Source organism: Dermacentor albipictus, chromosome 7, assembly GCF_038994185.2.
Source record: "Dermacentor albipictus isolate Rhodes 1998 colony chromosome 7, USDA_Dalb.pri_finalv2, whole genome shotgun sequence".
Lineage (NCBI taxonomy): Eukaryota > Metazoa > Arthropoda > Arachnida > Ixodida > Ixodidae > Dermacentor > Dermacentor albipictus.
Window position 1 is genome coordinate 376,655 of NC_091827.1, and position 27,146 is coordinate 403,800.

Consider the following 27,146-nt stretch of genomic DNA (forward strand, 5'->3'; position numbering starts at 1 on the left):
TTCGTCCACACCTAGAATACGGATCATCCATCTGGTCACCTCACCAAGCCTATCTTATCAACTTACTGGAATCTATGGAAAACCGCGCTGCACGTTTTATCGCTCGATAATATAACCTACACTCCAGTGTGACTAACATGAAGACTTCGTAATCTCTGTCATTCTTGGAATCACGCAGGAAGATAGCCATTCTCTGTTAATTGCACAAAACAGTCTACAGCGCGCACGCAAATACCTTGCCGCTATCAAAACCACATCGCACATCTCGAGGGCTTCATAATCAACATAGTTTTACTAGTCTTTGTGGTCGCACACAAGCCCTTAACGCATATGCGCTTCCACGTGCAATTAGTCGGTGGAATGACATCCTTGATCATGTCGTCTGTATTCATGATAATGTGGTCGTCATCATCATCATCATCAGCAGCAGCAGCAGCAGCAGCAGCAGCCTGGTTACGCCCACTGCAGGGCAAAGGCCTCTCCCATATTTCTCCAACAACCCCGGTCATGTACTAATTGTGGCCATGCCGTCCCTGCAAACTTCTTAATCTCATCCGCCCACCTAACTTTCTGTCGCCCCCTGCTACGCTTCCCTTCCCTTGGAATCCAGTCCGTAACCCTTAATGACCATCGGTTATCTTCCCTCCTCATTACATGTCCTGCCCATGCCCATTTCTTTTTCTTGATTTCAACTAAGATGTCATTAACTCGCCTTTGTTCCCTCACCCAATCTGCTCTTTTCTTATCCCTTAACGTTACACCTATCATTCTTCTTTCCATAGCTCGTTGCGTCGTCCTCAATTTGAGTAGAACCCTTTTCGTAAGCCTCCAGGTTTCTGCCCCGTAGGTGAGTACTGGTGAGACACAGCTATTATACACTTTTCTCTTGAGGGATAATGGCAGCCTCCTGTTCATGATCTGAGAATGCCTGCCAAACGCACCCCAGCCCATTCTTATTCTTCTGATTATTTCTGTCTCATGATCCGGATCCGCAGTCACTACCTGCCCTAAGTAGATGTATTCCCTTACGACTTCCAGTGCCTCGCTGCCTATTGTAAACTGCTGTTCTCTTCCGAGACTGTTAAACATTACTTTAGTTTTCTACAGATGAATTTTCAGACCCACTCTTCTGCTTTGCCTCTCCAGGTCAGTGAGCATGCATTGCAGTTGGTCCCCTGAGTTACTAAGCAAGGCAATATCATCAGCAAACGCAAGTTACTAAGGTATTCTCCATTAACTTTTATCCCCATTTCTTCCCAATCCAGGTCTCTGAATACCTCCTGTAAACACGCTGTGAATAGCATTGGAGAGATCGTATCTCCCTGCCTGACGCCTTTCTTTATTGGGATTTTGTTGCTTTCTTTATGGAGGACTATGGTGGCTGTGGAGCCGCTATAGATATTTTTCAGTATTTTTACATATGGCTCGTCTACACCCTGATTCCGTAATGCCTCCATGACTGCTGAGGTTTCGACAGAATCAAATGCTTTCTCGTAATCAATGAAAGCTATATATAATGGTTGGTTATATTCCGCACATTTCTCTATCACCTGATTGATAGTGTAAATATGATCTATTGTTGAGTAGCCTTTACGGAATCCTGCCTGGTCCTTTGCTTGATAGAAGTCCAAGGTGTTCCTGATTCTATTTGCGATTACCTTAGTAAATAGTTTGTAGGCAACGGACAGTAAGCTGATTGGTCTATAATTTTTCAAGTCTTTGGCGTCCCCTTTCTTATGAATTAGGATTATGTTAGCATTTTTCCAAGATTCCGGTACGCTCGACGTTATGAGGCATTGCGTATACAGGGTGGCCAGTTTCTCTAGAACAATCTGCCCACCATCCTTCAACAAATCTGCTGTTACCTGATCCTCCCCAGCTGCCTTCCCCCTTTGCATATCTACCAAGGCTTTCTTTACTTCTTCCGGCGTTACCTGTGGGATTTCGATTTCCTCTAGACTATTTTCTCTTCCATTATCGTCGTGGGTGGCACTGGTACTGTACAAATCTCTATAGAACTCCTCCAGCCACTTGTACTATCTCATCCATATTAGTAATGATATTGCCGGCTTTGTCTCTTAACGCATACATCTGATTCTTGCCAATTCCTAGTTTCTTCTTCACTGCTTTTAGGCTTCCTCCGTTCCTGAGAGCATGTTCAGTTCCATCCATATTATACTTCCTTATGGCAGCTGTCTTACGCTTGTTGATTAACTTCGAAAGTTCTGCCAGTTCTATTCTAGCTGTAGGGTTAGAGGCTTTCATACATTGGCGTTTCTTGATCAGATCTTTCGTCTCCTGCGATAGTTTACTGGTATCCTGCCTAACGGAGTTACCACCGACTTCCATTGCACACTCCTTAATGATGTCCACAAGATTGTCGTTCATTGCTTCAACACTAAGGTCCTCTTCCTGAGTTAAAGCCGAATACCTGTTCTGTAGCTTGATCTGGAATTGCTCTATTTTCCCCCTAACCGCTAACTCATTGATCGGCTTTTTATGTACCAGTTTCTTCCTTTCCCTTCTCAGGTCTAGGCTAATTCGAGTTCTTACCATCCTGTGGTCACTGCAGCGCACCTTGCCGAGCACGTCCATATCTTTTATGATGCCAGGGTTAGCGCAGAGTATGAAGTCTATTTCATTTCTAGTCTCGCCGTTCGGGCCCCTCCACGTCCACTTTCGGCTATCCCGTTTGCGGAAGAAGGTATTCATTATCCTCATATTATTCTGTTCCGCAAACTCTACCAATAACTCCCCCCTGATATTCCTAGTGCCTATGCCATATTCCCCCACTGCTTTGTCTCCAGCCTGCTTTTTGCCTACCTTGGCATTAAAGTCACCCATTAGTATAGTGTATTTAGTTTTCACTCTACCCATCGCCGATTCCACGTCTTCATAGAAGCTTTCGACTTCCTGGTCATCATGACTGGATGTAGGGGCGTAGACCTGTACAATCTTCATTTTGTACCTCTTATTAAGTTTCACAACAAGACCTGCCACCCTCTCGTTAATGCTATAGAATTCCTGTATGTTACCAGCTATATTCTTATTTATCAGGAATCCGACGCCTAGTTCCCTTCTCTCTGCTAAGCCCCGGTAGCACAGGACGTGCCCGCTTTTTAGCACTGTATATGCTTCTTTTGGCCTCCTAACTTCGCTGAGCCCTATTATATCCCATTTACTGCCCTCTAATTCCTCCAATAGCACTGCTAGACTCGCCTCACTAGATAACGTTCTAGCGTTAAACGTTGCCAGGTTCATATTCCAATGGCGGCCTGTCCGGAGCCAGTGATATATAATGTGGTATTTATAAATAAATTACTAACCAGCTATGACTGTTCTTGCCAACCATATGATCACTTGAAATCATGTTTGTACATTTTATAATGATGTCAGTAGGCTTATGAAAATTTCTGTAATACATACCAAGTTTTTTATTATAACAATGTTACACCCATGTTACATCATATCTACCACATTTTACCGTCGTATAACAGCTGGTTATTTAACTTCTTTTGTTTGTTTCTGCGTTCTTGTTAACAATTATTGTCGAGACCCACTCACATAATACTTTTACATGGGGTCTGTGAGGTATCTGTAAATAAAATAAACGGTTTCTAGCTCAATGGGCTTTCAATATAGTTTCAGTGGCCAATATGCAAGAGGTCTCAACGCTTATATCAATGATATTTCAACAAACGCACAACATGTTGTCAATACTTATGCAACACTGACCAATCACATTTGAACATTTTCTAAATAATTTTTTGTACGGGAGAATTAATGGCGTGATTACGCTAAAAGTACGCATGCCGATTAAAAGTAGATATTAGACCAAGAAGGAGTGCAGCTTGCATTGGTTGAAAGCCCACTTACCCGATATACAGCAATACAACAATTAGTAGGAGTAGCGTGAAGCTCAGGATGAATATGATAAGGCTTTTGTCCGATTTTTCTGTTGGGAACAAAAAAGAGAAGAAAAAATATAGAAAACAATTAGCAAGGTACGATACACCGAAGTACAACAGCAGCAATGATCAGAGAGCACGAATATTACAGACTTTTGGGCTAACTGGTCTGATACAATTATTGGGACTACAGAGCTTAGGTGACGAGGACAAGGCGGGGCGGGGCGCCCGTCCTTGTCGTTTTTTCTTGCCCGCGTCACCTAACCACTATGGTCCCATAACTGTTTACTATGATGTCGTTCATAACACTTGAAAGCTAACAAAGCACTTACCCATGGTTCACAAAAATTGGCGAAAGCATGAGAGGTACTGAACACTATTCAGCGTATTAGCCGCTAGAAGCCCTGTTACCCATCATCGATTCGGTCACTCATACCGATTCGGCGCTAGGTGGAGCACTAGAGCAGATAGCGGCGAGCTTCCCATATATATATATATATATATATATATATATATATGCTTACTGGCCGGGCCGCGACTGTCTCCTTAGCAACGATCTGAAATGCAACCAACGCCTCACGTGACTCAAGAGTCACATTCACTTCTCGGTAGCGCATCGCCTGACACACTTACTCGCCAAGTTCCGCTTAACTCTGAATGCATCAATGATAATGCAAGGATTCCCTGAAGCGGGGTGCCTTCTCAGTACCACGTCACCTGGCACAGTGATCGAGATATACATTTTCCCTATAGCAACGTTTAGCGTACACCCAAAGCTTAGCGTAATTCCAAGAGTTACGCCTGTTTTCTCAACAGCTGACTCTAATTCCGACGGATGTTCACAACACGACGGGGATGTTTGGCGCAGATAGAGCCGAGAGAAGATATTGATGAGTTAGACAGTCAGCAAGTAGGCGAAACGAACAGGGCTAGACGCGGCGCAAAAGTACAGGTACACCTCACGTGTGACGAAGGTAGCAACATTTTTCTCAGTTACTCGTCGCCCGCCTTAGATGTCAATTGAAATTCCTAGTAGAAGCAAGCCGACATGGTGCGAGTTGCACGAATTCGAGAACGAAAGGTTCATTCGAAACCTGATGGGACATAGGGAAAGCGGTAAACGGTAGGTACATGGAAGACAATGGAAAAAATGACGCCGATATTTGCAAATGTAATGAGTGAAGTGGCGTGGAAGGAAAGAAAATGGAGAGCAATATGCACGATGGCAGAGAAAGGAAAGGCGTACGGGCGATATTTTCAAGGATTGGGTAATGTGAGGCTTATGGGAAAACAAGCGCGAATAAAAGGAAGGATAAATCGTGGGGCAAAACGACGTAGAGGATAAAAATTGTGCGCAATGGTGAGGACAGCGTGGGGCAATTAGAAAAGGGAAACGCCAAGAAAAAACTACGCACTGGGTAAGGAAAGTTGGAGAGTGGGGAAAACAACGTAGAGAAGGGTAAGCAAGAGTACGGCCTGAGGATAAACAATGCGGAGAGTAAAGAAAGCGTACCGGGAAAACGACGTAGAAGATGAAGTTTAAGACGTGGTGAGAGCAATGTGCAGGTTACGAAAAGGTAAAATGCGTGGGGAACGACGCGCAATAAAGGCTAAAAGTACGGCGTGAGAAAAACAAAGCGGGCCGTAGAGAAGAGTGAGGTGCGTTGAAAACAACCCAGCGCCTGCAACTTATCCAAAGTAACTTGATGGCGACTGCTATCTGTATCTTATGTACCACCTGTCTTTTTTTTTTCTCAAGCGGTGCGCGTTGGCAACGAAGCGACAGTGTCGTTGTCGTCGGCGATGGCACGCAAATCGGGGAGAGCAACTGCACTAAAGGGAAAAAACGACGGGCACCAAACTTGGAGAAACGAGCTTTAAGCTAGTTAGCTTGTACGTGGCGGAAATCCGGCGAGAGTAAGAAGGGTTTCCGAGAGAGAGAGAGAGAGAGAGATAGAGAGAGAGAGAGAGAGAGCCCGTGTGCGCGCCCGTCGAAGCTATCCAAGCAGAAGCAGCAGGATCGGGTACGCGGACGCAGTAGCTGCCGCTCGCCCCTGGAAATCGATAGTCCTGCTTTACCAGGAAGCTCTTCGGTCGACGGCGAACGTTTCAGGGAACGCCAGGCAATATCGACGAGTGAGCCGCAGGAAGCCATAGCTGTTAGAGCGGCACAAAAAAGAAGAAAGAAATATAAAAGAAATAAAAGGTGGCGCAAGTGAGAGGAAGCGGCCGTTTCAAGCACGGAATAGTGAAGGAAATGAAAAGAGAATAGGGTAGGAGCGGAAAAAGGCAAAAAGAAGAACAAAATAATACAAGTTTACGGAGAAATCACCTAGGGCGTCGTCTACAGAAGAGAATGCGCTTTCGCGAGAAATCTCAAGGGACAAATCAGGGGTGAATGAAGTCTCGTGTTCTGCCCGAACAAGCGAGATATAAGGAAAATGGAACAAGAAAATTCAGGGAGATGGCAGAAAAAGGACAGAACAGGGACTTGAAAAATAAGAAAACAAAATCAGGGAACTACGCGTAGAATGGGGATTTGAAGTGGAGCCGATAACCAGAACAAGGCCAAGAAAACGTAAGGAACTAGGTAGAAATATTTTTTAAACAAACCCGAAATGTCGGATAAAGAAGTGTGATTGAAAGAATGAAGGTCCGTGTTTGTGTGTGCATAGTGTGAGATCAAATGGCGAATAGATGAATAATACAGGAAGAGAAAAGACAGCACGGACGAAAGGCCGACCTGCATGGGCGAAGTAGAGGGGGTGGTGTGGCGTAGGACGAGAGAGCTATGTGGCTCGCCAGTCGGGCCAAGTACGCGTTTGGGACCCGCGCGGCACTCGCTCTACAAGGGCGCGAATACCTCGTGTAGAGCGTGAATGGGCACGTAAACTTTTCGGGAGGACGTGCTTTTCTGGCCGCTACCGCTGCTGCCGCTGCCGGCTTCGTTGTGGAGGGCGTGGCTGGATGACGAGCACCCAGGCCAGCTTGTTTTGATGGCCCCGTTCAGAGACCCCCACTCCCTCGCGCATCTCGTGCAAATTTTTTTTGTATGTGAGAAGTATTTTGCTTATGTTTGTGCAGGTGTGTATGCGTGGGCTTGCGTGATGGAGTGTGCACGTGAGAAAGAGAGATAGGGAGGATGGGAAAGGAGCCTTTACAAATTCAAGACGTCGCTTTTTACAGTGTCCTTCCCATTGAAGTATTTTCCTTTCAGTTTCTTTATTCCACTGCTATTTTACTCCCTTCTGCTTCACACGTGCACGCACGTATTGTTTCATCTGTATTTGCCAATGAATTATCGCTTCCCTATCGTTTTCTCGTTCATTTCTTCCCTATTTTTTCTACGTGAATGGTCGATACCGGGAATTTTGTGATTCATTGGCGGCGCTGGCATCGCCGCAGGCCATTGAAGTTGCTATTCGATGATGATAATTATCAACGTGTCGTTAAACAAACAATAATATCAAAATTTTACGAAAGATGAAAGTAAAGAAGGCACCTGTTCTGGTTTCTTTGACCTACCACATTTTGCATTGGGATATTAGCGCTCCAACAGGCAATGCCATTCCGACATTGTGGGTGTTTCTCTTTATTTGATAGTACGTTGATGTGCGTACATTGTTTATATTTTTCCGGTGAGCATATTTAACCGGCAAACTCCCGTTACAAAGTTATCGCTCAGCGCAAGACGCGCCTTCATGTATCGGAACATTATCGAATGTTATCACCAGTACAGATCAGTGGTTGTCACCGATTCTCTAGCGAATTAATATTATCTAATCAGATGCGCGCGCGACGCAAACGAAATTAAATATTCTGGCGGTTTCCCTGCCAAAACCACGATCTGATGAGGCACGCGGTAGTAAGGGGCCTCGGGTTAAATTAGACTAGCCGGGGTTCCATAACGTGGATTCCTTGCACGGTACACGGGCGCTTTTGCAACGGAATGCAGCCGTCGCGGACCCCGTGGCTTCGAACTCAGCAAAGCAACGCCATAGCCACTGGCTACTGAATGGTGAATGGGACGTGAATGGTGTAGTAACGTTCTTGAACGTACGCGAGTATCAGCGATTGCACTCGAATGTTGGATGAGTCATGCATATATAGACGACGAAGTTTACCCGTAGGTAAAATTTCCATGACCGACTACTGCGATCGCCGATAATGTTGTGCTTTGCGGATTGTATGGTTTGTCAGTGTCTTATTCTTCGCCGCCATGACAGCGAGGCATCTGGTGGAAGTGCTTATGCGTAATGATCCGGACACTCACGAACACATAACAAAGTTAACGGCCGAGTTAAGTAGAAGCATTGGATGCATGTACAAATGAAATTCATTAATATCGCTGTGACTAAGAAAGGTGCTCTGCTATACTCTGTTCTACTCGCGACTTTCTTATTGTGCGCTTGCGTGGGGAACATCGACGTTGACCAATTGTACTAAACTCGTTATTTTGCAAAAAAAAAAGGCCGTTGAGAATTTTTGAGTTATTACGGCCCGTTACCTGAGCTGCGGACAAAGCCGCTTTTTCTAAATCATCATATGTTAAAAGCCAAACCGTACAAAAATGACTGTTGATTAACCATTGATATATTGTTGGGGAATTGTTGAAACAACGCACTTCAACAAATTTTCAAAGGCAATTGAGTTCGCTCAACGATTGCACAACAATATTACCGTTGAGTGTTCTCAACAAACAACTTATTGGGTCATTTGTGTTGATTTTTGTAGTTGTTTTTTTGTTGTGTAGCAGTTGAGTCCAGTATCAATAATTAGGACTCGCATATGAAGACATTCCAAAAAATTTAATGCGAAGCGTTCCAACCTCATTGCTGTCGCTTTGCGGCAGGTAGGTTCTTCTTTCGCTTCGTTTTCATAAAAAGAAAATCATGTGTGACCGATGCGGTGGCATTGAACGTCAACCGTTGAGTCCGGTGCTCTAACCATTAGGCCACGTACGCGCGCATGCTCCTCTCGTTCGACAGCCAGTAAGTTCTGAAATGCTTGGCGCGTGCGCAGCGTGCCGCTTCCTCGTGCTGTCGCTAAAGCTGGCGCTTTCAAGCGCCCATCTCCGGGACCGCCCCACTTTCGTAGCCGTTTTCTCTCTCTTAAAAACTGCAGCGTTAGACTAGCTTCATGACCGCCCAAGTTCATAACGATTTATTTCTTCGCCGGTGTACAAATGCCATCGTCGTTTTAACATACACTAGATGACATATCAATTGGTACGATCCAAAATGAGCACGTTTCGGGGAGCAGAAGAATACGAAGTTCACTCGCAAACACGGTGACTACGCGCATGTGGAGTTCCCCAAAAGTAGACACGGCGCCAGCGCGGCCGGCGATAAGACAGGCGCCGACACGCGACGACGCTACCTTCAAGCATCCGACGCGCTGTGGGAACCGTAGGATGCAAGCGGCGCACATGCTGCAAACATACGCGCGAGAGATCTTCGAATTTCCTGCGACGCAGCCTCTGTCCGGAAAGTAAATATAGCTGTTTTTAATCAACGGCCGTGGTGCTAGAGATAAAACAACGAACACGCTTTGAGATCGCAGCGCGCAGCCGCTGTAACCATCGACTTCGAAGAGCTTCTGATTCAGAAACAGCCGCAACAGTATCGCAGCTAATCGCTGTATCTGCGGCTGCTCCCGACTCTCGCCTTGCGATTTATTCGAGCCTCGCCGAACTGTCGTCCTCTCCCAAGCCTGCAGGACAGGTCCCGTACGTTCAGTCAAATAGAACACCAAAGGAAAATGAAAGAAATACAGGTAACGGACTCTTATAACACCTTACTTGTCGCCTCATCTGCAAAGGTACTATAAACTATTCTAGTAGCGTTACTTTTGTAAAAATGATAAAATTAGTAGTAATTTTTATTCCTAGATGGCGCCACAAACGTCAAGGCAGCGCTCGGGCGTGTGCGCACGCGGTTGCAACCGTTGTAGCTTCGTTTTAACGCGATAGCGTTAAGGAGCTCGTGTCGCAGAAAAGCCGGTGTCGTCGGCGTCGGTGTTGCCGTGTTAGCCGTGTGTTACTACCAATTTTCTGTGCTAAATAATTGTGTTTTCTCTTATCGTTCAAGGTATTAGCCTTGCCTTATCTCTTTATTGACTGAGGTACCACTTAGTTGCTGGTTATAGTGAAAAGGCCCCAAAAAGTGCTCTAATTAGCTTTGTGCAAGTCCAGAAAAATTAACTGAAGATGAGCTCACTAAATTGAGGAAATACCACCAACAAACTCTTCTGTACCTCAATTTAAAATATACAAATGGTGTACTGTTCTTGCAAACCTGGCTCGTCAGAAACATAATTCAGGTGTTCACCATGCCAGACAACTTTCTAAATGTCTCATCAATTAATAGCTAAGTTGAGTGATGTTATTTTATAAAATAATTGGGCAACCTGAAAATAAATACATCTCGGAAGACAAAAAGCTTAGAACAGTCTACTTTGGTACTTCATTAAATTTTAATCGCGGTGAAAGACGTGCTAAAGCTCGTATATATTTACGTGAAGTCATTTGTTTCAAGTCTGTTATTTTGCCTTACAATCAGCCGTAACTGTTCCTGTGATGGGTTAGTATGCGGAACATTTTAACGTAACGTATTCAGATGTCTTGTGTGTGTTCACACGCAAGCAGCTTCAAGTGTTCATGTGTTCAAAGTTGGTTGTTAAAAGCGTATGCTTAAGCCCTGCTTTTTGAGTCGCTTTGCCTTCTAGTCATAAAATTAAGTCGCAAGTGAAGACCACAATGATCGTTTTGATTTAATTCATATGTATAGATTTTTTCAGATGTATTTACGCTGTTAAGAGTGCTGTAGGTACTAGCCTATGTCTCCAGGTTCCATGTAGTGGTGCCTTATGTACTGTAATAATGTTTCATGGGCACGCATCTTTAGTGTAAATAAAGGTACTTCAAATTGATCATTCTCTCCTTTGCTTTTGTTTGTGAAAGTTTTGAGCAGGCACCGGGGCATGCAAGTGTGAACAGCAAATGAATTTCAATATATAAACAAAAATCTACTAGCCCAATGAAATGCCAACCATATTTCAATGGCGACTTCTGAAATCTCAATGCCATCTCAACTGGGCCACAACGTACTTTTCAGTGCTGTGACAACAATAACTCAACAACAGGTCAACAGAACTACCACAACGTCAGTTCAATGCATTATCAATGGTAACCCAACAACCATTCAACAGAATAAACACAACGAGCCGTCTAAGCACAATGGAATTTCAATGGTAACTTAGCAATTATTCAACATTGAGACACCCAATGGTGTTCCAATTAAATTTCAGTGGCCAATATTCAAGACCACTCAACAATCAGCGCAACAATTCTCCAACAAAATTTCCACAATTCCTCAATGAAAAACTCAACATTGACCAATAATAAATCAGTGCCTTCTCAATAATATTTTTCGTACGGGAACCAAGTATACTATTTCAAATTGTTCCAGTATACAAAGTGCAATAGGTTTTTTTTGCTTGCAAGGTTTTCAGGGTTATCCGTATCCTTTCCGTAACCGTGTTAGAAGGACTCCAAAGATACGAACTATTTATGGACGGCAAGACACTACATATCACATGCCTACATTGCTTAATAAAGTCGACTGCTTCTTAGACATAGATAGCACAAGCTCAAAAAGAAGGTTTAAAATGGCTGTGATACAAACTAACATTGATATTTTTTGAATCCTTCTTAAATTCTCTTAAGTTTCCTTTCGAAATTTCTAACACGAAATCATTACGTGAGAGCATACTTACATATTTCTTAATTATCTTGCATGCCTAATTATACATATATTTTAGGCGATTATTACGCTCGTCTTCTTTATCTGTATATTATCACCATCATCCTACGCTGATCGATCGTCATCTTCAGTTCCGTGTCTGATCATAATCATCGGGTGTGTGCCTGTGCTGGTTCGGCGGCGAGTACTAGGGCCAAACAAATGTCGCTCCAACAGAGACGTCATAGGTGGTAGCGGTGACTTTTCGATCCTCAGCCCTGTACTCCCTCAGTCTAGCCCCTGGAGCTTTGTTCACGCCGCCGTTTGCGCTCACTATCCGCTAGCATGTCTTAGTCTGACCCACTATCCACTTCTACCGCTACCTTTCCGACACCGCTAGCCGCCCCTTATATCCGACGCAGCCATCAGCGTGACCCCATCTCTTCGCTGGTCTTCGTAGGAAACATGTGCAGGACTGGCTGGACGACTACGAGCGAGTAAGTTCCGCTAATCGTTAGGACGATCCCCTCAAGCTCCTATCCATGTCTCCTTCTACGCCTTCTTGTCGATGAGCTGCGGGAACTTTGCGATGGCAGCTGTCTTCTGCGGGTCCGGGCGGACTCCAGATTTGCTGATGACGTGGCCTAGGAACAGAAGCTCATCGTAAGCGAAGCGGCACTTCTCCGGCTTCAGAGTGAGCCCTGATGACATGACGGCCTCTAATACTGTCGCAAGCCGCCTAAGGTGATAGTCGAAATTTCCGGCGAAGACGATGACGTCATCCAAATAGACTAGTCTATAAAAAGTATGGCTATAAGTCTGTAGACTGTCTATAGACAGTGTATAGACAGTCTATAGACTCAGACTTTTTGTAGACTAGTCTATAAAAAGTGTATGGCCATAAGTCTATAGACTGTCTATAGACTAGTCTAAAGGAATGTCTATAGACAGTCTATAGACTCAGACTTTTTATAGACTAGTCTATAAAAAGTGTATGGCCATAAATCTATAGACTGTCTATAGACTAGTCTAAAGAAATGTCTTAGACAGTCTATAGACTTCATAGACAAATGTCTATAGACTGTCTATGGACTTTCTATAAAAATTTTTGTAAGGGCAACTAGCCCAAGCAAGAGTTTTACTTGCTTGCGGACTGTCAAATGCTCATATTCTGCGGCCTAAAGCTCACAGCACGGCGCGAAAACGCCCCCAGTGAAAGCGAAACATTGTGCGTGGACATGCATGCGGACGCGCAGTCGGTCGCCGCGAACCCTTGCGATCGCTGCATGCATTAAGGCTTCGTTCTGTTATGCGCCATACGGTTATACAGACCGCCCACTGTAAGAACATATTTCACATACTTTGCGCTCAGCGATTTCCGACCTTTCACGCAAGCACGTTAGGGAGACTCCATCGCGGGGACTGCGCGCAGTGGCATTCAGTGTACGTATTCGCTAAAGAGATGGCGTCTGTAAACAATTCTGTGCTTTCAGTTTGCCCAAGAATATTATTTTGACACTAATAATGTTCCCTCGCTTTGAGAGTACTTACAGAAATGTACAGGAGGGCTACAGCGTGGTGGTTTTATTAAGCGCCGTAAGCCAAATCTATGAGGAGCATGCCGCGTGATCGTACGCAAGGGAGGCGCTTCCGACAGATGGCGACTCCGTAAGTCCTCGCCCCCCATATTGAAGGCGATCTTGACGTGGCCTAAGTGCGCGCACGCGTGGGCCCCATCCGCAAAGCGATCTGTGATGTTTGCAGAGCGCGCTTAGTGCCGGTAGCTTCGCATGCTCTGTGCTTTCGTCGCTTCGTTCGTGTTGAAGGAAGAGATGCACGAAGGTCAATTCCATAGCTTCTTCGGCCCCGATTCTTCACCACAGCATTTTCATCACTTCAGAAACAAATTTCTCACTCCAGCAACAAAGCAGATTCCTCACTCTAGCAAGAAAAACTGCATCAGGACAATTTCCATAAGAACGCGCTAAAGACGAAGACGAAAGGAACAGATACGACAGGACTGGCGCTACTTCCAACTGGCGTTTATTGCAAATGGCCATCTATTCATGCTCTGCGCATCAGATCCATAACGGTATCATCATCATACACACAAAAGAATGTAAATGAATTACTTCATACACACGCTTGTATGGTCAATCAGTTCATGTGCCTAGATACTTCGGACTAAACGTCATTTCTTTTTTTTACAAAAACCAAAGACGGACAGCTGACGCACTTGTCGCCTGCTTTCCCCATAAACTATTGTTACGCGCTATTCCCGCGCACTGAAGCACGCATCCTGCCGAGCATGGAAGAATGCACCAGAAAGACGGTGAAGACGACGAACAGAGTAGAGCTCGTGTTGTTGTTCCGCAACTGAGGCTTCGTCATCATCATCATCATCATACCACCACCACCACCACCACCACCACCATCATCATCATCATCATCATCATCATCATCATCATGTCGTCTGCAGCCGTCTCTCTCTGTATATATATTGTAAATACAATTTCTTATCCTTTTTGGCTACTCTCATCCCCGTGGCATTTTGGTGGGAGAGGTGGGGGGTACACACACGGTACAACGGAGCTCTACAGCGGCCCACGCTTGGCTTTCTCCACGATGGCGGAAGAGGGGTCGGCGCCCACCGAGGCGACTACGAGGACAACGGTCGTCCTGGCTCAACTAAAAGGCGCACGCACATTCTGCGGGACTGACAACGTCGACATCGAGGAGTGGCTACCCCTCTACGAGCGTGCAAGTAGAAATAATCACTGGGATAAGACGATCATGTTGGCAAATATATTATTTTGCCTCAAAGGAACAGCGAACGTGTGGTTTGAGAATAACAAAGACGAAATTGGGAGCTGGAATGCATGCAAAGAAAAGATGCGTTCCCTGTTGCAGGTCGTGCGGCTGTCGACCACCAGGGCCGGCAGGCGCATCCTAGAAGAAGCAGGGATAAATGCCGAGGCAGAGTGCAACGCACACAAGATTGCGCTCAGCGCGGCGGTAAGGGGCACTTTCGAGGTAGAACCGCTTCCAAGAAACGTCCACCCGCAATTCAACGAGGGGCGCCGAAAGGCGAGGGCCCGAGCACTGCTGAAATCGATCGCCAACTGCCCGGGCCTGGCGGCATTTGTAGACGCGGCCCAGTATGGGCGCAGCGACCGGTACGCTGCCGTCTCGGTACGCTGGGATGGCACAATAATTAACGCAGCATCGGTCAAGGGGGTAACGTCCGAAGTGGCCGAACAGGTGGCAATAGCCATGGCAATGAGAGACCCCGAACGTCCTTACGTCTACACAGATTCGCGAGCGGCGGCAAGAGCATTCGCCTCGGGCTCGATATCCCGGGAAGCGGCGGCCGTCCTCGGCAGCGAGGGAGCCGCGGGTCAGCACCTCGTCAAATGGTTTCCAGCCCACATGGGGGCCGACGTGCACCCTGAATTTCCCAACGCTAACGAGCTGGCGCACGGACGCGCGCGAGGACTCACGCACCGCGGCGATCGTGGCGAGCGAGGTGGCGGGGAGGGAGGGGAGCACCGAGACCCGCTGCTCACCTTCAACGAAATAACAACACACTATCAGCTGTCGAGGAGGACCTTCCCACTCCCCCACGCTAAACTCACTAGACCACAGTCATCGATATTCAGAATGCTTCAGACAGGGTCGTTCCCCTCGAGAGGCAGACTGAGCCGTTATTCACCAGAAGTAGAGCCGCAATGTCCGGATTGTGGCGAATCTTACTGCTCGCTAGCGCACATGCTTTGGCAATGCTCCGCGTTAAGCGGCACCGTGTTCACTAAAGAAGAAGACTGGGTGGACGCCCTGCAAAGCGACGACCACCAGACCCAGCTCCGGGCCGTCCAGAGGGCTCACGAAAGGGCGGAGGCTCACGGGCTTCCCGTCCCAACGTGGGTGCGGCCCGCGACCCCTGCCGCCCACTAAACCAAGAGTGGGTGGGGAGGGGTTCCTCAGGACACATTAAAGTTATTTCCTCCCTCCCTGTTGCAGGTAGAAATGCAGCAGCAAAGGAGATGGCATCTCGTGCGCAGACAGCGACAGTCATACCTGACTTATATACAGGACGTGCGTGCCCTTTGCGTCAAAGCCGACGACGGCATGACGGAGTCTGAGAAAGTAGGCCACGTGTTAAAGGGCACAGCAGATGGTGCCTTCAACCTGCTAATTTGCAGACTGCGACACCGCTGATACCATCATCCAAGAGTGCAAGCACTTTGAGGCCGCCAAAAGTCGACACATTGCCCATCATTTCGCTCGATTTCCGAGCACGGCAGCAACGTGGTCGTCCGAAGACGTACCTGAGCCGCCGGCGCCGCTAACCGTAGAACACGTGAAGAAGTTCATCCGACGTGAATTTGACGCTGTGTCTCCTGCTTCTATGTGAGGCCGTACCTGTGACCATACCTCCCAGGTGGTGCCACTAGTTCAAGCTATCGTTCATCAGGAGGTCTCCAATGCTGGCCTGGACTCTGTGCGCGCCGCAGCTCCTTACCAGCCAATCAACCGCCGTTCATTACTCGCAATCTAGCCGAGTGAAGGACTGCTGATGACCGTCCCATTTGCTTAAGCAGCCGTCGTATTGGACACGTGGCTCGCCATTGTAACAGCCAGTGGTATTGGTATCAGATGCTCTATGGATACAACCGTCGCCCCGACATGAATCATGGCCGATTACAGCCCTACCGCGAACCTCCCCAAACCACCGGCGACGACGCTCCCTCCATGCCGTATCGTCGTTCACCATTCCCACGTGGTCAACACTGCCGTTCGCCGTTGTCTCGTCGCCAATCATCTCGCTCGCTCCAATTCCGCCGCCATACTTCGCCCATTGAACGAATCCCTCGGAATTCAACAAGAGGGGACACTCTTCAAAAACTGGCAACAGGAAACACGTCACGCCTAGTTTCAACAACATCCGTTAGTTGACGCGAGCATCAGAAAAAAAAAAAGAATGTGAAATAAACTTCCAGACAACATTTCATTTTTTTTATTCCTTCCCACTAAAAGTGAAAAAGTTTTGCGTGTAAATGAACTTATACTTTGCAACTTTTTGTTGCGTTGCCTACCAACAAGCTAGCGGCACGTTAGACGCGTGTGTATACGTCATGCGCCAGACAAGCCGCAGGAGTGAGCGAGGCCGGTCGTACGTGCGAAGCTCGCGTGCTCGGCGACCCGTCTGTTTTGGATATAGCCCATGTTTTTGGGTTCCCGGCCTTCTCTATGCACTTCTTGCGTATCGTCTGCATTTCGACACGGCACCACTGCACTACTGGACTACGGCAAGGTGAGAAATTGTGTGTGACAGTGTGCGGCGCATTTTAAGAACATTAGGCTTAGTTCGAGTGGCGCAGTTAGCGAAAAACAGCTCCGCCGTCCTGGCGCAGTTAACTTGAGTTAATGCCTCGTCATGAGAGATGTTTGCGACGCTTTCTATGAGCCCCAACATTACTTTAACTTATTTCGGTAGTTTTTGGGCACGCTCACCGCACCCAGCTTATTGACGCAGTAAGCGAAAACCGGCTCGGCCGTGTGACACATTTGCGCGTGTCCATGCGTGTGCTACGTCGTAGCACCTAAGATAGACGAGTTTCGCGCATTCTGTGGCCTCCAACATTATTGTAACTAACGTCGTTATATTTGGGGTAGTTTAGAAGCACGGTTGCCGCGCCCGGCTTATTGACGCAGTTAGCGAAAAGTAGCTCGGCTGTGTGCCGCAGTTAGTTTCGCGTGTACTGAATCTTACTGGTAGAAGTTCGTGACGCATCCTCTGACCCGAAAAAGTATTGTAATTTATTTGGTAACTTTTTGGGATATCTTGAGGCTTGCTCGCCGCGCCTGCGGTTGTGAAGCTGTTAGCAAAAAAGCAAGCCGACCATAGTGAGATAGTTTTGCGTGTACTGAATTTTAGTGGGACAAGTTTGTGACGCATTTTATAGACCTGCAACAACATATACCTTATTTCGGTACTCACGCTTCTCGAAAACGCGACGAGCGATTGCCGAGAGTGATAACACGGGAGTGTTGCATGCGCCGGCAGGACGCGTGAAAGATAACACGGAGGAGCCCAAGAACATGGCATTTACGTAATCTGAGCGGCTGAAAATAGGCTTTGCACCCACGAGTCTGACTTGATAGCGATTAGAAGGCATTCTGCGAGTGTGTAACATGGTCTCGCTGAGCCTGTGTTGTAGCCACCTTTGTGTACTTGGCGTACCATCGTGTCGACTGAGGCCAAGTTTTTTTGGCAACGCGCAGTCACCCGTGTATTTGTGCACTTAAAGTGCAGGAAATAATGCCCGGGAAAGGAGGGGTGCTTGAAAATCGGATGTTCAGATGTTATGGCATTGTTTGGGAGGAGTCTTTGCTGCTAAATGTACGTAAAAGTTAATTTATCTGTAATGCCGCTCATTCACCACTTACGCACGTTTCGCCTCTACACGCAATACTGTTAGGTCAATAAACCAAAATGATACATGCTTGTAATTTACTTTCTTTCAGCTGATGGCATCCGGTGGAGCATCGTACGGCAAGGACTGCTGCTTACCTGGTGCCACAACTTTGGATGAATGCAGAAGCCGGGAACGAGCATTTATATAGAGCAAAATAAAAATTTCATCATTTCAGAAGACGTCTTTCGTTTTGTTTATGAAATTGCACCTGACAGATTCGGCGCAGTCTTGTAAAGGTCAATCGCAATCATTTCTACTTAATAATGAAACGATTCCACGCCAAGGCCACGCGAGGTTCAGCAGAAGCGAAAAAAAAAAACAGATGAATGCTGAGGAGCGGAGCCGGCGCGGCGTGTGCCAACTGGTGTTCAAAACGCGCGCGCCCAAAACCGAAACCGGATAGAGTCAACAACATCCGCTTGGTGTGCTACAGTCAATTCGGCCGCTGGGCTCTATGGGAGTGTCCGCTCTTGTTGAAATTTCTTTCTCTATGCCCTCGGTAAAACTAGACGATACACCTCCCAGAGGTGATGCTGCATCGATAAATCGCCTGACAAATCCTCTGACTACACTGCAGACCAGAAGGAACCTGGGCCGCTATCTTGTACACGTTCGAAAAGCCGACGTTCGATTTCGCCTCGCGCGATTGTCCAGGCTGTGCCGTTATCGCGGCCTAGGCCAATCTAGTCCAATCGCGTGAGGCGAAATCGAACGTCGGTTTTTCGAGCGTGTACAAGATAGCAGCTCTGACAGACGTGTGGCGACACACTGTGCGCATATTTCTGCGCAGCTTTCGTCTTGTTATCATCCGGCCCAGCGTAACACGGCTACACGCTGGACTGCGTTACCGATAAAACACCGCGCCATCGCTGCGTCACCCGAGGTATACGTCACCGACGGTGGCTACAAAAACAGGCTGCCCGGCTGGGAAGAGCCGCCAAGGTCGATTCAAATAGGTCGCGAAGCTTCGGGCGAAAAGCGGTTCAGTACAGATTGTCACCGACATCAGCATGGGGAGTTATGGGAGAAGTGATTGAAGCGCGACTATGTTTGGAGAGAACAAACATTGGGAAAGAAAAACTCGCATTTAAATTCAAACGAGACACAGAATCATTCAAGGAAAATACAATTCCTAGTCAATATTATATATTCGTGACGAGTTAAGAAAATACAAGTTTAATTTATTATTAATAACAAATGCATTTCTTTTCAGCGCCCATCGCTAAAGGGGGCGTTGACGACACTATCACTCGCAATGCAATGCACGTCTTGAAATGGGCAGAAAGGCGCACTCGTAAAGTTCACCTGTTGAAATACGCCCCCCCCCCCCCCCCTCACAGTTAGTGCTTTCTTGCTTGTCGAAGTTTGTCTGAATTTGGTGACGCGGGTAGCTTCATCGCTTCTTAATCTGTTCAGTCAAAAGTAATGAATTACGACCGCCAGATAATTGTGTAGTTGTTTTCGTGCGACTGCGCTGGCCGACGGGCTTGGCATCCGACTATAGGATCAGCACTCTACACCTAAAGCTTTCGTCGGCCTATAAAGAAAGTATGTTCTGTGCAGGGATGCGATTTCGAAAACCGTAAGGCTGGCCTTTTCCTGCATCGCTTTCCACGCTGAAAGCTCGAAACGTCCATCAAGTCGAATGGCGGGGCTTTTGAATATATAGCTCCAAATGAAGGACAACAAAATAAATTTCGCGCCTTCGAAAACAAAGTGACGTCACTTTTGCTTTTAACGGACATGACGTCACATTATTTTTCTTCCGCCGGAAGTGTTCCCACCACATACAGATAGCGCTAAGCCCCATGAACCGCCGATGGACCGCCATGTTTTGAACGTATGCGCTCCTATGGAAGCTTCGCTACCACGTATATTTACCTTGGAGCCGCTTTTTTTCCTTCCGCTACCGGGACGAGCGTAGCGTTGGTATGCTCGTCTGCTGCCATTGCTAATCGAATAAACGGTCGTTACGTTTTTATGTTGGGATTCGTCCTTCAGCAGACGCGACATTGCACATACGTTGAACTGGATGACGCACATGTTGTTGCTCTAGTGTATACTGGGGCTCAGATATCAGTGATGAATTCGGAGCTTCGTCGCCGCCTTAAGGAGGTTCTAACACCACCCACTGTACCATTCATTCGTGTCGCCAATGGCGCAACGTTTCCCCGTGCTAGGGATATGCTCTGCTCGAATAAGTATTGCTGACCGATCCACAAGCGTATTAGTTGCCGTGCTCGAGAAATGCTCCCATGAACTCATCTTCGGTATGAATTTTCTGTCTGCCCATACTGCCCTTATTGGCTGTAGAACCAGTTTGCTTCAGATAGACCTACCGTACTACAATGACGCTCTTACTGCACGCCAACCGCGCTTGTGCTCAGCCGTTATATATGCGAACTTGCGGTCTTTTTCTCCCATTCCCGATGGCGATTACATCTTGACCCCGATCGTTGACGTCTCATTCGCCCAAAAGCATCACTCTTCCTCACACCCTTACTAGAGTTACGGATAATCGAACCCCTCTACCCATATTGAACTTTAATTAGTGCACGCAACTTATCCCAGGCGACACGACTCTAGCCCACATCTCTTCTATCGATGAATGTGCGTTTGCTGCGTTCGTCACCGACGCTTCTTTTTCCTCTGCCCCTTCCCCTTCCTCGCACAATCTCGTCGACGGTGATATTAACAAGATGACATCGTCTGGGCTCCTTCCTGCTCAGACAGCCGATATGCGGCGCATATTGAAGTCCTACCGCGACATTTTTACTTTAATTACCGTACTTTGGGACAGACATCTGTGATCACTCATAAGATTAATACTGGGGACGCCAGCCCAATCAGACGACGTCCTTATCGCGTGTCCTATGCCGAGCGAGAAGTGATACAGTGTGAAGTTGACAAGATATTCACCGAGGACGTCAATGAACCTTCATGCAGTCCTTGGGCATCATCGGTCGTCCTAGTCAAAAAGAAAGAGGTCAGCTGGCGCTTCTGCGTAGACTACCGCCACTTAAAGTAAAGCGCAAGGACGTCTACCCACTGCCGCGGATCGATGACGCTCTCGACTGTCTACACGGATCTGCCTATTTCTCTTCTACCGTCCTGTGGTCAGGATACTGGCATATATCCGTCGATGATCAAGACCGTGAAAAGACCGCATTTGCTACGCCCGATGGACTTTACCAGTTACTTTACCAGGTAATGCCCTTTGGACTGAGTAAAGCCCCAGCCACATTGAAAGGATGATGGACTCCTTCCATGGATACAAATGGTCAACATACCTCTGTTACCTTGACGATGTCATCGTTTTCTCACCGAAATTTGAAAGCTACCTTAGCCGCTTGTCGGCAGTTAATGAAGCTTTCCGGCAAGCTGGCCGTCAGCTCAACTCTGCCAAATGCCGTTTTAGCCGCCGCGACATCACTGTGCTTGGCCATCTTGTGAGTGTTGAAGGCGTGCAACCTGACCCAGAAAAAATTCGCGTTGTACAAAACTACCCTATGCCACGTTCCACTAAAGACATACGGAGCTTTGTCGGCTTGTGCTCCTATTTTCGACGTTTTGTCAAGAACTTCCCGAGGCTGCCCGTCCACTCACTCAACTCTAGAAGAAAACGTGATTTTCTTAGGGTCCTGAACAGGCCACTGCGTTTTACAAGCTCACGACTTTGCTTACGTCGCCACCCATCTTGGCCCATTTTGACCCGTCAGCACCCCCCCCCCCCCCGAGCTTCGCACCGACGCCAGTGGACATGCCATCGGCGCTGTCCTCGCCCTGCAACAACAAGGACGAGACCGCGTCATCGCCTATGCCAGTCGCCTTCTTTCCCCTTCAGAGTGCAAATTTTCGATCACTGAGCGCGAGTGCCTCGCACTAGTTTGGGCTGTCGGCAAGTTTCGAACATACTTATTCGGCCGCACCTTTTCGGTCATCACAGACCACCATGCATTTTGCTGGTTGTCATCCCTCAAAGATCCGACTGGGCATAGGGCACTGGGTGATCGCTGGGCACTGAAACTGCAAGAATACAGCTTTGACATCATTTGCAAGTCTGGCAGACTGCACCAGGATGCGGGCTGCCTATTCCGTCATCCAGTGGATCCTCCCGGCTTGTCAGCGCACGATTCGGACGCCTGTGTATTCGCAATAACCGATTTAACCGACCTACGAAGCGAACAGCTCCGCGATGCCAATTTGCGGTCCATCATTCACCTTATACGCTATCATCACTCTGTCCCGTGCCTACAATTAATCTTATACAGACGCAACACCAGCTCCGATCGCCCAGAGCTCCTACTGGTTGTTCCCGAAACATTCCGTTCCAGTGTTCTCAGACAGCTTCATGACGCCCCGACCGCTGGACATCTCGTAGCAACTCGCACGTACGGTGGCGTTCGGCGTCGGTTCTTCTGGTCAGGCCTCCAGTGCTCTGTGCGCCGATACGTTACTGCTTGCGAGTCCTGCCAGCGCCACAAGCATCCATCCTTGTCGCCAGCCGGTCCTCTTCAGCCCATAGACATTCCTGGTGTCCCGTTCTACCACGTCGGCCTTGATCTCATCGGGCCATTCGCAACATCTCTGACTGGGAACAAGTAGATTGCCGTAGCTACGGACTACGCGACACGATAGGTTATCACGCGGACGCTGCCGACAAGCTGTGCCACTGACGATGCGGAATTTCTCCTTTACGACGTCATTCTTCACAACGGTGCTCCTCGACAGCTGCTGACCAACCGTGGTCGCTCATTGCCGTCCCAAGTCGTCGACGACATTCTTCGCTCGTGTTCCATACGTCACAAGCTAACCACTGCCTACCATCCGCAAACCAATGGGCTTACCGAGCGCCTCAGCCATACGCTGACCACAATGCTCTCCATGTACGTTTCCTCAGACCACCGTGATTGGGACAGCCCCTTGCCTTGTGTGACATTTGCCTACAACTCGTCACGCCATGACACCGCTGGCTTTCCCCCCTTTTATCTCTCGTTTGGCCGCCATCCCACATCGCCCTTCGAGACTCTTTTACCATCACCTGTGTACCCTGTTACAGACTGCGCCCGCGATGCCATTTCTCGTGCTGCAACGGCTCGCCAGATTGTAAGGGATTGTCTTTATGCCTCCCAGCTGTCCCTGAAGGCCCGCTACAATCGCATCACAGAGGCGTAAATTACTCTCCGGGCTCTTCCGTCCTCGTCTAGACGCCTTGCCGCCACGTTCGTAAGTCGTCAAAGCTTCTTTCCTGCTACTCCAGGCCTTACAAGGTCCTACGCCAAATCAGTGACGTCACGTACGATATCGCTCCATAGGACAGTCGATCATCTGGCGCGTCCGCCAATGATATCGTGCACGTCTCCCGACTTAAGCCTTATGTTGCCGGACACGATCCTACTGCTCCTTAAGCGTCGAGACGGCGCTCTCGCCAGCGGGGGTTCCATTTTACGCGCTATTCCCGTGCATGGAAGCACGCATCCTGCCGAGCACGGAAGAATGCGCCAGAAAGACGGTGAAGACGACGATCAGAGTAGCGCTCGTGTTGTTCTGCCATCTAGCCTGCAGCCCTCTCTCTCTGTACGTATTTTGTAAATACAATTCCCTATCCCTTTTGGCTACTCTCATTCCTGTGGCACTATGCTTCAACTATTTCGCGATTTGTTATTGTGTTTCCTTTCCTCAAGAAAGTTGTGTCACCAAACCTGTGTGTGGACGCGCACTTTTTGCAGTGTTCGGCCAGGCGACTACCGTATCCTTTTCTAACGTCATTACTGTGCTGTCTAGCCTTGTCATTGAACACTGGCCGGTTTGTCCTGTATAAACGTGTCCACAATCTAAGGGCATCTGATACACAACATCTGAAGTGCATTCGGCGTAACTGGTCCGGTGATTAGTATGACACTGCGTGCGTTTCTGGTGCTTCTTGTTTTGAAGGTTACACACTGCTGACAATTTACAAGGCACTGAAAAAACTAGATTGACATTGTGTCAGTTTGCGACCTTTTCAAATTACGTGAAACTTTATGGAGGTAAGGGATTACATGTACAGGTCTTTTGCCACAATCTTTGGTTGGGCACTTCCTCACCCGTTTTAATTTGTGACGCAATGTTCCACAGACAAATGAAATGACAGACACTAGAAAACCTGCATGTTTCAATCTGTCTACTTGGCTACACACACTATGCTCAATTTGGTGAACAGATGACTTTTGCAAAGCACTCTGAAGGCATCTGGTGGCTGTGCCCCTCTTTATCAATTTCGAATGTGCGCTATCGAAGGGCACAACGTTTTTCTTAGTTCTTGGGTATGGGGAGTTTCACGCGCAAGTTTTACGCCAGCTTTTTACATAGGCGGTGTCTTCTGAGGCCGCGAACAAGCGAACGAAGAAGGCGCCTGGAAGTGATGGGAATTGCGCGCCTGGGAAAGCACGTAGGAGTGCGCTCAGCGCGCTGCAAAGTACGACCACCTAGTGAAATCTGTAGGTAACGTTGCGCGAAGTGGGTATGGAGAAACTAGGCGAAGCCACAGAACACCTATGGCGAAGCATCGTGCAGGAGAGAGGTAGGCGAATGCGCGCTGAGTTTAGCTCCTCTGGCGGCTGCTACAGGTTTTCTCTGCGATGCGTACGTACTAGGTTCGTCTCGTGGTAACACCGTCCTACGCTGTGTGCGCGAGTAAAAGTGTGCGACGGTGAGCCGTCGATGGCGGCTCAATCTCGCGTGCGTAAGGGGAGGAAGCGCGCCGTATTCCGTCGTGCGCATGGCACCAGGGGAGGGGAGGGATATGAGGGTAGCTATAGGGGCTTGATGGTACGGCATATCTTATTAATATTAAATGACAGGTTAGGAGAACACAATAACAAAGTAAACAACTTGGCCGCCGACGGCTTTCTTGCCATCCATTGCCAGAAATCCAAATGCGAGCCTAGATTTAAAGAAACAGTCATCATGAGTAAAAGCAGGTGTGAGATGACTCGCTTGATAATAGAAGCTAGACACAGATCAACATTCGGCGACGCATGCGCCAGTAAACCTTCCATTTCATTATCCTCAAAAGAGCTCAATTACCTTTGTTCGCGCTGAACGTGTACATGTCTGTGAATATGTGAGTCAAAGACCTGCTACGTGTGGTTCCCAGTTTATTTTTTTGTTCATTTTTAGCGAAATTTTACACGAGCTGTATGACGTTGCACGGGTCTATATATAGCGACGAGAACGATAAATTGTTGTTAAAAGTTAGCGCTGTGTGTGTCAGATGTGCCTTTCTGTTGTCCTTGTTCAGCTTGCGCTACAACAAAACAAGGGGAGGGAGGGGGGCGTTTTACTTCGGCCGCGCGCGGTCGCTCGCGCTTTATCTTGAAAGCGATCTGCTTTGGGGGCATAGTCGTGGGCCGATGGCTCATAGCTTTGCATGCGCTGTGGTCACACTGTTTTCGCCACTCAGTTTGCGTTGAAGCGATAGACAGCAGCAAGTTTGCTTCGCTCGCTGCTGCTGCCGCGATTCTTAAAATTGTGGGGTTTTACATGCCAAAACAACTTTCTGATTATGAGGCACGCCGTAGTGGAGGACTCCGGAAATTTTGACCACCTGGGGTTCTTTAACGTGCGCCTAAATCTAAGTACACGGGTGTTTTCGCACTTCGCCCCCATCTAAATGCGGCCGCCATGACCGGGATTCGATCCCGCGACCTCGTGCTCTGCAGCCCAACACCATAGCCACTGAGCAACCAGGGCGGGTCTTCCGCGATTCTTGACGCCAGCGTTTCGATAGCAAGTGTCCGCGATCATCGAGTATGAAGTTTCGTTTCTTTCTTTATTGCACACACACTTTTCGTTCTACAGGATACGCACAATCTGTACGGTCGCCTAGTCAATGGCTAGTAGAGGGCCCATTTAGATATTTCACATAGGAGGAAGTGTTATTAAATAATGCTAATAATGAGTCTAGTAATGAGTATGTTCGTATTGATCAACAAAGGATGCAAGAACATACAACACTTCGCAATGAACACAAGAGTTCATGTTTGCATGTGCGCGCTGACACCATGCTAGGCAATTTAGACAGTAAGCGAATGCTTACAACAGGGCGTTCTACGGGGCTCATGGACGTCTCGCGGAAAAAAGCCGCCACGAACTTGTGCCTTTTCTGTACTGAGAAGCAGTGGAGAAGAACCGTTGGGAGTAAAAGATCTAGAATAGTAAGCTGTTGGCGTAGTTGGTTTGACATGATTTATGCAAAGGGTAGCGCAGAAGCATTGCCGAAAAAGGAGACGTGGACATGCTAGCCTTTGTATTGGTGCCCCGTTAGTGCATCTGATGAATAAGGAATTTACGTTCCGAATAAGGAATTTACGTTCCTCGCCCTTGGCTGAAGTTTCGACGCCCCCTCCTCAGTCCCCCTCCCCCCAAAGGATTTTTTGGGATGACTTCTGTCGGGCCACTTGCACCTGCCGTTGTTGCTATCACCTACACTATAACTGCCATTATTGATGTAGTGATGCATGCCCTGTTGTTGGGTGAATTTTATATATATATAAAATGTAAACATTTTTACAATTCTCAATGCCAGCGCATGCGCAATAACGTTCCTGGTTGGTTGTCTCTGAAAACATACCTAGTTGCAAGTGAGCGTCTTCCCTGTGCACGTCTACTTTTTTCGCAACGCTTCTGAGCTCCCCTTTGCACAAATCAAGCAAAATATATCTCACATTCCCACGGCCAGACCCTCTCTCGACCTTTGCTTCCGCTGGAACTTGGTGGTGTCGTCGGCACGATATTTCGTCTGGGACAGTGTTGGGGCTTCTTCATTCGCTGTCGTCCTGGTGGGTTGTGACCTGTGTGTGATTGGCTACAGCCAGGGGGGACGGTTGGAACAGAGGTGTTATAATGACGGTGTGGAGAGAGAACAGGCTGCTCTGGGCGATGGAAACGACGTTCATCCAGACGCTCACTCCTAAACACGATATTTTATTGGGATATCAATTGTGTGGACACACGAGTCGCATTTCTCTCGTCTG

General features: G+C 47.7%; 1 protein-coding gene across 5 annotated transcripts in view; it reads right to left on the bottom strand.

The window, feature by feature from the left end:
• LOC135918024 (uncharacterized) overlaps window positions 1-27,146 on the bottom strand; it is a 474,504-nt gene that overhangs the window by 23,143 nt on the left and 424,215 nt on the right. For all 5 annotated transcript variants that reach the window (XM_065451696.2, XM_065451695.2, XM_070521484.1 and 2 more), the window contains one exon: window positions 3,877-3,955. In XM_065451696.2, coding sequence (XP_065307768.2) covers window positions 3,877-3,955 — 79 coding nt within the window. The remainder of the gene's footprint in view (window positions 1-3,876; window positions 3,956-27,146) is intronic.